This window comes from Bubalus bubalis, chromosome 7 (assembly GCF_019923935.1).
Source record: "Bubalus bubalis isolate 160015118507 breed Murrah chromosome 7, NDDB_SH_1, whole genome shotgun sequence".
In the NCBI taxonomy this organism is placed as follows: Eukaryota; Metazoa; Chordata; class Mammalia; order Artiodactyla; family Bovidae; genus Bubalus; species Bubalus bubalis.
In genome coordinates this window covers 44891197-44904108 of record NC_059163.1, presented here as the reverse complement: position 1 = coordinate 44904108, position 12912 = coordinate 44891197, and the positions used below count along the sequence as shown (strand labels likewise).

Below are 12912 nucleotides of genomic sequence, written 5' to 3'. Positions count from 1 at the left end.
TTTATATCTTAATTTATATATATATATATATATATATATATATAATGTTATTCTGAGGTTTTTGAGGGGGTTGCTTTTTCATAGTGGTAAACTCTACTCTGAACATGTCAGCTCTCCTTGCCTTGCCAACACTCTTCTGTAAGTAACTTCATAGCATCTGAATGGGGCTTTGTCAACCCTGGGTTACTAGGTCTGTTTTACCTGGTCTGAACCTTTCTTACCTTTCAGACTTTGCAACCTGGACCTGCTTTCAGACCCAGGCAATTTCATGCATGACTCCTCTCTCTGTAACCCGTGGCTTGGTGGAGGTGCTGAGAGGGCAGGGTTCTTGCTAGGCTTCAGCTATTTCTGATTAACCTCACCCTGCTTTCCTTTGCAGGATGGTTAAGTCAAACTCAACAAGTTAAATGTTTTAAAAGCACTATTTAGAATAAGAAGAAATTTCTCGAGCCTTGGGAACCCATGTCCATTTCCTCTGAGTTCTTTTATTTAATAAGTTATTTTTGGCTGCCCTGGGTCTTTGTCACTGCATGCGTGCTTTCTCGAGTTGCAGTGAGCGGCGGCTACTCTTTGTTGCAGCGCAAGTACTTCTCATCGCGGTGACTTCTCTTGTTGCAGAGCACAGGCTCTGCGTGTGCGGGCTTCAGGAGCTGTGGCACACAGGCTAGGCTGTCCATGGCATGTGGGATTTTGGCATCCGGACCAGGGATTGAAACTGTGTCCCCTGCATTGGCAGGTGGATTCCCAACCACTAGCCCACCAGGGGAGCCCAAGTTAGTGTTTTCAAAGGCATCAGATCATTTGCCATTAATCTAACTTGGGACAAAACAAAATTCAACTATTTTACACATTAATTTTAAGTCATAAATAAACATCACCCCCCCCAATATCAACCTTTTTTCTTTTTCCTGACCTCCTCACTTTCTCTCAGAGGCTTCATGGAGGTGATGGGATACTGGTGGGGTGGTGGTCTTAAATCAGCCTGAAAGAGCCACACAGATCAGGCTTGGCAAAGTTTCCCTTGGGTATTTCTATAGTCTTTCCCATTCTCCTATGCCACTCATAAGGAGTAAAGGACTCACTGGGAAAACTTTAAAATTTCCTAACATAACCAGGCTCATTCATTTACATATTCCTAAATCTTCTTCCAAAGTCTTCTTCCATCTCAAAGCTTTTTAACAGTGCTACTCCTGGATCTAAATTACAAAAAAAGGTTACACTCATATGCTCCCTGGTGTAAAAGTTCTTTTGATAATATTTCAAGGTTCTCTTTTTTTTCCCCCAAACAGTTGGCTAAAAACAAAATGTTATCTGTCTTACAGTTAAAAACACAGACGAGGTGAGATCATTTGTGAAGCAGCTTAAAGTAAAGGAAGCACCATAATCTTATCCACTGGGGGAGGAATTTAGAAAGAGGGAACGCTGGCTGGCCTTGGATTCTATTCAAGGGAGTTCTGTCACTAAACTACACAAAAGAGAGCCTTATAAGGCAGTTTCTTCTAGAAGGCAAATCTATGACAAACCCAGAGGGCAAGCTCTAGAGAAAGATGGGAGAGCATATTTAAGGGCATTAAATAAATGTCTTCTCAGCTCAATCACTCCATCTCATATGTCTAGAATGTAAAACATCTTAAAAGACCTTTTATAACCTTATAACATCATCTCCCAGACACTTTCCCTCCTCCCTTAGGTTATCTCTCAGTTTCATAGAAAAGAATCTTTGAAACAGAATTCTCCTGACTCCCACCAGAGCACATGACGGTATTCAACAGCTTTTACTGCAAGTTCTTACTTGTGTGTGATCTAAAAGTGCCTCGTGGCTATTTAATTCCAAGCCTGTTAATTTGTCTCCTGAAGAATTGTAGAACAGTAGGTCAGGCACCTTCCATTTAATAATTAATTCCTAAACCATGAAGAAACATTAACTTGTTCTTTGGATTACTTTCCTCTAAAAGAATCTTAAAGCAACATATGGAATGGGAGAAAATATTTGCAAGTGTTGCAACTAACAAGAGTTCAATTTCCAAAATATACACACAGCTCATACAACTTAACAACAACAACAAAATGACTCAATCGAAAAATAAACAGAAGACCTAAACAGACATTTCTCCAAAGAATACATACAGACGGCCAATAGGCACATGATGCTCGACAACGCTATTAGAGAAACGTAGATCAAAATGACAGTGAGGTACTACCTCACACCAGTCAGAATGGCCATCATCAAAAAGTCTACAGACAATAAATGATGGAGAGTATGTGGAGAAAAGGGAACCCTCTTACACTGTTAGTGGAATATAAACTGTTAGAGACACCATGGAAAACAGTATGAAAATTTCTTAAAAAATGAAAAATAGAGCTACCATATGATCTAGGAATCCCACTCTTGGGCAAACATCTAGAGAAAATCATAATTCAATAGATATATGCACCTCAATATTCATTGCTGCACTATTTACAATAGCCAAAACATGAAGAAACCTAAGAGGCCATTGACATATGGAAGGATAAAGGAGATATGGTCCATGCTCAGTCACTCAGTCATGTCTGACTCTTTGTTACTGCATGGGCTGCAGCCCGCTGGGCTTCTCAGTTCGTGGGATTTCCCAGGCAAGAATACTAGAGTGGGTTGCCATTTCCTCCTCCAGGGGATCTTCCCAATCCAGCGATCGAACCAGTTTCTCCTGTGTTGGCAGGTGGATTCTTTACCACTGAGCTACCTGCTGCTGCTGCTGCTGCTGCTAAGTCGCTACAGTCATGTCTGACTCTGTGCGACCCCATAGACAGCAGTGCACCAGGCTCCCCCTTCCCTGGGATTCTCCAGGCAAGAACACTGGAGTGGGTTGCCATTTCCTTCTCCAATGCATGAAAGTGAAAAGTGAAAGTGAAGTCGCTCAGTCGTGTCCGACTCAGCGACCCCGTGGACTGCAGCCTACCAGGCTCCTCCATCCATGGGATTTTCCAGGCAAGAGTACTGGAGACCGAGATACCTAGGAAGCCTCAAAAGAAGACGTGGTACATGTATACAATTGAATACTACTTAGCCATAAAAAAGAACGAAATAATGCCATTTGCAGCAACATGGATGCAACTAGAGATTATCATATGTATTAAATGAGAAAGAGAAAAGACATATGATATCACTTATATGTGAAATCTATAATATGGTGCAAACTTATCTACGAAACAGAAATAGACTCAGTAACATAGAGAACCAACTTGTGGTTGTTGGGGAGGGGGAGTTGTCAAGATTGAGTCCCTCTTTTAGGATGCTCCCAGTCTAGTGGGGAAGACAGACATTCAAAGAGCCCTTTTCAGGCAGTGGAAGGTGCTATACTAACTAGAAGAGCTCCTTCTTCTCCCAGGAGCTCTGCTCCATTGCTGAAATCCTCACAAGGGCCCTCAGCATGGCTTGGCCCACCCCCACTTAAAGCTGCTCATCCACCCCTAGTTTCTATGCTATTTCCCTTGTGTACATTCTTCACAGTACTATGTGAAACTACCTGTTTACTTGTTTGTGTTTAAAGTTTATGATAGATGCCATGAGAGAGGGATCTTGTCTATCTTATTCAAGGCTGCTTACCCTGAGACTAGAAAGAGCACCTAAAAATTCATATATTCATTCATTCAACATATATTCAAAGCATTTACTAATGCCAGGGACTGATTTAGGCCCTTGAGGAGAGAACAGGGAGTGAAATTCCCCTTCCCTCATAGAGCTTGTTTTCAAGTTGAAAAATGACAACAATGGATATTCATTGAGTGCTTTCTATGGATCATCTTATTGAATCTTCACAACAGTTCTATGAGATAGGTATGATTATAATTCTTATATTACAGGGGAGGAACCAAGGCCCAAAGAGGTCAAGGATCATGCTCAAAGCTAAGTAAGTGGCAGAGTTAAGATTTACACCTGGGAGTCTGGTTCTGGAGCTCAGCATCTTAACTATTCTGCTAGAATGCCTTGTGCTCACATACACGCAGTACATGTGCAATAAATACTAGCTAGAAAGCAGAGGAGCTGAATAGGTATTTTCCCCAAGAAGACATGCAGAGGGCCAACAGGCACATGAAAAGATGTTCAGCATCACTAATTGTTAGGGAAATGCACATCATAACCACAATGGAGTATCACCTCTTGCCTGTCAGAATGGCTGTTACCAAAAAGGCAAGAAATAACAAGTGTTGGTGAGGATGGGCAGAAAAGGGAACCTTTGTACACTGTTGGTGGGAATGTAAATTGGTGCAGAAACTATGGAAAACCATATGGATATTCCTCAAAAAATTAATAATAGAACTACCATATGATACAGTTATCTGGCTACTTACCCCAAGAATACAAAAACACTAATTTGAAAAGATAGAGGAGATGGTTAGATAGCATCACCAACTCAATGGACATGAATTTGAGCAAATTCTAGGGGATAGCAGAGAACAGAGGAGCCTGGAATACTGCAGTCCATGGAACTGCAAAGAGTCAGATACAACTTAGCAACTGAACAACAAAGTCTGAAAAGATATATGCACCTTAAGTTTATCATAGAATTATTTACAAAGGTACAATAGCCAAGATAGGGAAACAGTGTTAAGTGCCCAGAGACACATGAACGGATAAAGATATGGTACACACACACACACACACACATATATATACAATGCAATATTACTCAGCCATAAAAAAGATTAAATCTTATCATTGGTGACAACATGGAATGGATCTTGAGGGTACAGTGCTAAGTGAAATAAGTCAGAAGGAAAAAGACAAATACTGTATGATTTCACTTCTATGTGTAATTAAAAAAACAAAACAAAACAACCCAAGACCCAAAATAAATGAACAAACCAAGCCAAACAAAAACAAACAGGTAGCTATAGAGAACAGAGCAGTGATGACCAGTGTGGGTGGGGTGGGGTAGACAGCAAAATGAGTAAAGGGGGTCAACTGTATGGAGACAGATGGAAACAAAAGTTTTGGTGGTGAGCACCCTGTTGGGTATATAGAAGTAGAAATATAATGTTGTATACTTGAAATGTATCTAATGTTATAAGCCAATGTTACCCCAATAAAAAATAAAGTAACATCCTCCACCTCCCACAGAGTATATAAACAGACTCAGAACATTAAAAAATAAAAAAGATGCCTGGAAGCCTACACAGAGCTGAAGAAGGACAAGAACATAATTATGAGGGGTAAGGAGGGGAGGGGAGAGACAAGGGGTTTCATAAAGACAATGATACCAGCTGATCCTTGAAGGCTAAGAGTTCCAAGAGTGGAAAGATAAGTGAAGGTGTGACTGCAAACAACAGCTAAGAGCAAACAATTACTGTGGCTGGACCATAAAGGTGATTGGAGAGAAGAGGCCAAAATCAAAATAAGAGAGTTATTGTGAAGTGCTAGGTAGTTTTAAGTTGGTCCTAGAGGTACTAGCTGAGCTATTCAAAATCCTTCAAGATGATGCTGTTAAAGTGCTGCACTCAATATGTCAGCAAATTTAGAAAACTCAGCAGTGGCCACAGGACTATAAAGGTCAGTTTTCATTCCAATCCCAAAGAAGGGCAATGCCAAAGAATGTTCAAGTGAAAGTGCTAGTCACTCAGTATAGTCTGACTCTGTGACCACATGGACTGTAGTCTGCCAGGGCTCCTCTGTCCATGGAATTCTCTAGGCAAGAATATTGGAGTGGAAAGCCATTCCCTTCTCCAGGGGATCTTCTTGGCCCAGGGATCGAACAGTAGTCTCCTGCATTGCATGCAGATTCTTTACTGTCTGAGCCATTTGCTTATTTCACCTGCTAGCAAAGTTGTGCTCAAAATCCTTCAAGCTAGGCTTCAGCAGTACATAAACTGAGAAATTCCAGATGTACAAGCTGGGTTTAGAAAAAGCAGAAGAACGAGAGATCAAATTGCCAACACTTGTTGGATCATGGAGAAAGCAAGGGAAGAACATCTACTTCTGCTTCATTGATTATGCTAAAGTCTTTGACTGTGTGGATCTCAACAAACTGGAAAATTCTTGGAGATGGGTGTACCAGACCACCTTACCTGTCCCCTGAGAAACCTCTATGCAGGTCAAAAAGTAACAGAATTAGAACTGGACATGGAACAATGGAACAACTTCAAAATTGGGAAAGGAGTATGACAAGGCTGTATATTGTCACCCTGCTTATTTAACTTATATGCAAAGTATTATTTATTTGGAGTCGCTCAGTTATGTCTGACTCTTTGCGATCCTGTGATCTGTAGCCCACCAGGTTTCTCTGTCCATGGAATTTTCAGCCAAGAATACTGGAGTGGGTTGCCATTCACTTCTCCAGGGGATCTTCCCAACCCAGGAATCAAACCTGGTTCTTCTGCATTGCAGGCAGATTCTTTACCGTCTGAGCCACCAGGGAAGCCTATATGCAAAATCCATCATGTGAAGTGCTGGGCTGGATGAATCACAAACTGCAATCAAGATTGCCGGGAGAAATATCAACAACCTCAGTTATGTAGATGATACTACCCTGATGGCATATAGTGAAGAGGAACCAAATAGCCTCTTGATGAGGTTGAAAGATGAGAGTAAAAAGGTGGCTTGAAACTCAACATTCATAAAATTCATGGCATAACATCATGGCATTCTATCCTATCACTTCATGGCAAATAGATGGGGAAAAAGCGGAAGCAGTGACAGATTTTATTTTCTAGGGCTCCAAAATCACTGCAGATGGTGACTGCCAGCCATGAAACTAAAAGACACTTACTCCTTGGAAGGAAAGCTATGACAAACATAGAGAGTGTATATAAAAGCAGAGACATCACTTTGTCAACAAAGGTCTGTATAGTCAAAACTATGATTTTTCCAGTAGTCATGTACAGATGTGAGAGTTGGACCATAAAGAAGGCTGAGTGCCAAAGAATTGATGCTTTCAAATTGTAGTGCTGGAGAAGACTCCTGAGAGTCTCTTAGAAAAGAGATCAAATCAGTCAATCCTAAAGGAAATCAACCCTGAATATTCATTGGAAGGATTGATGCTGAAGCTGAAGTTCCAGTACTTTGGTCATCTGATTTGAAGAGCTGACTCATGAGAAAAAGACCCTGATGCTGGAAAAGATTGAAGGCAAAAGGAGAAGGAGGCAGCAGAGAATGAGATGGTTGGATGGCATCACTGACTCAAGGGACATGAATTTGAGCAAACTCCAGGAGATGGTGGAGGACAGTGCAGTCTAGTGTGCTGAAGTCCATGGGGTCACAAAGAGTCGGAAACATGACTTAACAACGGAATAAGAGCAAACAACAAAGGGACTAGCAAGAAAGAGTCTTTTAAGAATGAATTCTGATTCTACAAGTAAAAAATTAATTCTGAGGGAGAAGAGGGAATGAGACACAAGTACCAAGGGATTGCAAAGTAACTCAGATATAAAGGATTATGCACAAAAGGAGTAACCAAGACCCAGAATAAAGCGGCATGGTGTTCTTCCCTGTGAGATTTTATTACATATCTTGGCATCTCTATTAACTTTTTTAAAAATTTATTTTTATTTGTTTGGCTGTGCCAAGTCTTGGTTGTGGCATGTGGACTTTTATTTGCAGCAACCAGTCCATCCTAAAGGAGATCAGTCCTGGGTGTCCATTCACAGGACTGATGTTGAAGCTGAAACTCCAATACTTTGGCCACCTGATGTGAAGAGCTGACTCATTTGAAAAGACCCTGATGCTGGGAAAGATTGAGGGCAGGAAGAGAAGGGGATGACAGAGGATGAGATGGTTGGATGGCATCACCGACTCAATGGACATGGGTTTGGGTAAACTCCGGGAGTTGGTGATGGACAGGGAGGCCTGGTGTGCTGCAGTTCATGGGGTCGCAAAGAGTTGGACGCTATTTTTTTTTTTTTAATTTTATTTTATTTTTAAACTTTACATAATTGTATTAGTTTTGCCAAATATCAAAAAGAATCCGCCACAGGTATACATGTTGAACTGAACTGAACTGGGATCTAGTTCCCTGACCAGGGATCGAAGCCAGGCCTTCTGCATTGGGAGCACAGGATCTTAGCCACTGGACCACTAGGGAAGTCCCTCTATTAACTTTTAATTAAACTGAATTTTCAAATCTCTTCTAGTTACTCATGATTTCAGGGACCTCAATAAGATCTAATGGCACTAAATTCATGATGACAGTCTTAGGTGAGATTACTAGGTCACTACCTTTTAGATCAGGGTTCTCCTGGACTCCAGGGAAAGTGCTCTGGGTGACAGGTTTGTAACTCATATGGATACTTTGTTAATCAGCAAGACCAGACTTCTTTTGTGCATCTTCAACTGTACAGCATCTAGCAAGAGTGCCGACACCTGCCACATGGTCTCAGTAAATGCAGGTTAAGTGAGACAAACAGTGATGCCCTCTCCATCTCAATACTTGAGGATGCATAACTTGAGTTTCTTCTGAGGGTAGAAGAAGAACCCTTTCTAGACTGGAAGAACCTAGAAAATGCATTTCTATTCTTTTCAAAGTCCCAGTACTAAATGGCACAGAAGTTAAAGGCACTCTGATGGGTTTGCTTTTGTGATGTGTCAAAACACATTCAGGAATCAGGAGAAATAAATTAGATCTGGCTTTAGTCCCATTTATCTCTGCTGTGGAAATGTACTCTGGTGGACCTCACATTCTTTTCTGCTCTCCCTGGCTTTTTTCTATAAAATGGTCTCAGGCACTAGACTCCTTAACTCTAAATTTAGATTGGGGGGAAAAAACTAATTTATGACAAAGTTTCCAGTTTCAGAAGCTATTTCTCTTAACATTTTCCCAAACATAAAGGAAAACTAGGTCTGTAACCTCATGACATTGGAGAGATGCTGAGGATCTCGGTTTACATGATAATGAGGTTACATGACTACTTCTACATGACTATCAGTCTCAATATTTTATAACTGCACTGTGTGAGTGTTTAGAGATGTAAATAGCAACGAGAGAAGATGAATAAAACTAGCTACAGGCTAGAAGTGACCATAATACTTAAATAATCTCCAAGCTAACCTTCTGCTCTGATAAGGCAAATTCCACTGATTTGGAGACTGTGGGGAAAAATTCCCCTTGGAATGTGTAAGAAAAATGTCAATATTTGGAATGAATTCTTCAACTATGCACATTTCTCTTTTCATGGTATGACTGATAAGTTAGATCCAAAGGAACAAATGACTGTTTCTGTTGGAAGAGCATGTGGATTACTTTGCACTGTGGTTTTTCTAAGTTTAAGGTGATGATAATATAGTTAACGGCAAGTTGGTTACACTATTTAAAGCTTTCAATCAGTGACAGATGACCTATTTGCCATTTGGACTTCTGGGAAAATCTCTAACAAAATAACTGGTTGGGAGCTTGGAGAAAGTCTGAGCTGTGTTAAAGGAGCAACTGCTTCTGTCATTTCAGGAGAACTGCCTCCTCTCTCCCTTTCTCTGCCTTGGCTGGGACCAGGAATGAGGCTGCCAAAGTTGGATTTCTAACTTTCCCCTGAAACTGCTTTCTATGGAAAATGTTATTTCAGACTTGAGAATTAAAAGCCCCCTCCTTTTATTTTGCAAGTCCAGACTCTCTTTATTTTCCCCTTTCATTTACGGCAAGCTTGGACTTGTCTGGAATAAAATAAACGACCAAACATAACCTCAAAGGCATTCCTGCTGAAAAGTGCATCCTGGGGACAAATTATTCAAAAAAAAAAAAAAAAAAACGAAGAAGAAGAAAGAAAGAAAAGAAGGAATAAGAAAGAAAAACAAAATGGTTATAAGGTTCATAATATATACGACATCTTTAAAGAGGTATTTTTTTTTCTCCCCACAAATAACTAGCTAGTTTAAATTACTGTTTGAGAATCTGTAAAGTCCAGTAAGTGAATTATTTCCCTTGACATTAAGAAATCATGAAATCTAATTTTTAAAATTCTTACAATCTAGTCCATCAAACATGAGACAACTTCTCTCTGAAAGTCCTTATTCTGTATTTCATTGTCAAACTCCTTTTCCCTATCTCTTGCCTTCATCTCTATCTAGACACTCAAGCCAAGAAAGAAAAAGGCGAAAATGTATTTCTGGGTTCCCCAAAGAATGTGGGCAGCTTTCGTGAATCGATTTGCCAGTTGTTGGTATGAGCTGGGTGGGCTTTGGGGACGGGAGAGTCTATGGTATCGGGAAATCTTTTCTCCATGAGTCCTCACTTTCTTGGCGCACGCACCGAACTCTCAAAATAAAATCACAAAAAAAAAAAAAAAAGAAGAGGAGGCGTCGCCCATCACTCCCTCCCGGCATCCCACGACCGCCAACTCCCCCAGCTCTGTCTCCTGGGATGCCCACGGGAGGAGCCGCGGGAATCAGCCTGGCGCGCAGGCCGCAGACGCCCTGCCGGCTCTGCGCCGCGAGGGGGCGCCCGGCTCTCTCAGCGGGGCGGGGCGGGATCCAAGGGGAAAGCGCAGGTGCCCACCTTGCTCGCAGGTGCCCTTGCTGACCTGGGTGATGGCCTTCTCCCCGCGGCTCTCGGCCCTGAGGCTGGCGGCGCGCAGCTGGCAGCCGCTGGAGTAGGTGACACCGTCGCTGCCGCACACGGGGTAGCGGCTCTTGCACACACACACGCCGCTCACAACCGGGCCGCCTGCTGCTGCCCCGGCTTTACCCTTCCGCCTCTTGCGGCTCTTCACGCACTCCATACCCGGCGCGCAGTGCCCCCTGCCGGCGCCGCCACCCCCGCACGGCTCGCCCTCGCCGCGGGCGCACACCGGGCAGCAGCCGCATGCATCGCGGGTCTCGCCCAGCTGGCAGCCCCGCGGGGGCAGGGGCGGGCAGGCGGCCGGCTCGCAGGGGCCGCAGGCGTCCGAAGAGGAGGAAGAGGAGAGGGGCAGGAGCAGGAGCAGCAGCCCGGCGGCGCCGAGGAGCAGGGCGGGCAGCGGCGGCCGCTCCATGGCGGGGCGCGGTGGCGGCAGCGGGAGCGCGAGTGAGCCGGACCCCGCAGGCCAGCGTTTTAAACCCGGCCGCGGGAACCACACCCCGGGGCGGCGAGAGCGGGGCCGCCTGGCCCGCGCCGCCCCGCCCGGAACCGCGGGGCTCGGGCGCGCCCCTGCTGGCGGGGCCGGGCGGGGCGTCGCGGGCCCGGGGATGCTCGGTCTCACGCCACTTGGCTTTGGGTTTTAGCTCCGAGCGCGCCCCGCCGGGTCCTGCTCGGCCCCCTGCTCCCCAGGGCTGCGTGCACCCCATCCTTGGGGAATCGCCCTTAGTGAAAACAGCTCCCTCACACCCTTGTTCCTCGGCTCTCGTAGTCCGAATATTTATACTTCTTCATAACAACTTTGAGATGGTCTCCTGTGTAATCCATTATATTCTCGTGGGTCTGGGAGACCTGAGTAGTGATCGTTCTGCGGTTTGCGAAGCTCTTTTAAGAACAATTCGTTTTCCAAACCCCACTTGGAGATTTTGTGTCCCGGTTGGCCACAAGCCTGGTGTGGTCTTGGGTGCCGAGCTTAAAGGACAAATTGTTGCCAACCGCTCCTCTTTTTGGAACCTCATAACTTCCTGCTCCCCCTGTGCTTTCTCATGTCAAGTTTTATGTGTGAGTACTGGAACCCATGCGAGAGCTGGTTGTGTCCTCAGTTTATAATATGTGGTGCTGGACTGCCACCAAACCCCTCTGGAGGCCTGAGCTCGACTTGAGGGTGTGGCGGAGGGGGGGGGGCGGGGAGTGCGGCCACTGAGGCCGCTAGAGCGCCCCAATTTTCACCAGTCATTCTGTTGAGGTTTTTATTTTTATATAAACGACTGACAACTCCCCCCTCAGTCTTCCTGAAAAGTACTCTGGAAACTAAACTTCAAAGCTTTTTTTCCGAGAGAAAGGGCTCCATAAATCCCTCTTATTAAGCAGACTTTTAAGTTGTTTCCAGGTTTATGAAACTTAAGCACTGCCGTGTGTGTCATTCTACACACTGCATTTGAATTCTTTGAATTCTTTTTTCCTAGCATAAATCCAAGGGTTAGGATTGCTAACTCAGTGTGCGGTTCACCATACCACCAGCAGTCTCTAGATGTCACTCTCACCAGAGGCTTCCTTGGATAATTATTGTACTTTTTTTTTTTGAAAATTAGTCACAACATTCAGAGAATAAAATATCAAGGGCCCTCCTATCGGGAAAACTTAGCTCTTATTTTCTGGCTTCTCCTTAGAATATTCTAGAAAAGTGCTATTTTTCTAGCATATTTCTAAAAAAGCACTTTTTTTTTTCTTTTAAAGGTCTATGTTGACAAGAAAATTGTTTATAAAACAATGAAAAGTCTTTAGAGCAGATTTTTCATAAGTGTTCTTACCTTTGTCCCCCAGTTATAGAGTTTACACGACCCAGTCTACTGTCCCAAATTGAACCAAATGCAGACAGGGCACTCTGATACTGCCTATTCTATTTCAGTTTTATGAATTCCCTGGTCAAGGTCCACTAAGTTGACTTCATGACCCGCTGTGACTATTGTAGTTTTCAGATCTCCAGAACCTGAGACAAGGATTCCTGGGCAAGTCGTTTACCTGAGGTCAGGATGCATCAACAGAGGGGAGGGGGCAGAGGCAGGACGAGGTGAGCAGGAGGGAAGACAGCCAGGAAAGGTGATTGATTATCAAGTCGGATCTGGGCAGGGTGGGCTCTGTGACCAGATTCGGCTGCCCTCAGACTGTATAAAGTTTTGTGTAGGGAGGGTCTGGGGAGTAGGGGCAGGCACGGACAGCAGCTGCACCACTCAGGGCTGTACCTCCAGGGTTTTTCACACCCTGAGTGGAGTCAGCAGGAAGAACCCAAATGCATGGCACAGTAGTGTCTCTTCGATGGGGGGACCTCATTGCCCAGCAAGTGGAAGGGCAAGCAGGGTTTTTATCACTGAAGGGGGTGCCTTGGCTCTGTGTGATG

The 12912-nt window shown here is 43.9% G+C and overlaps 1 protein-coding gene across 1 annotated transcript in view; it reads right to left on the bottom strand.

The window, feature by feature from the left end:
• The window catches only part of IGFBP7 (insulin like growth factor binding protein 7), a 76439-nt gene extending 65451 nt beyond the window's left edge, over nt 1-10988 (bottom strand). Inside the window, exon 1 of the mRNA XM_025290001.3 lies at nt 10458-10988. Within this exon, the coding sequence (XP_025145786.1) occupies nt 10458-10932 (475 nt within the window). The 5' untranslated portion in view covers nt 10933-10988. The remainder of the gene's footprint in view (nt 1-10457) is intronic.
• Between the last annotated feature and the right edge of the window lie 1924 nt (nt 10989-12912).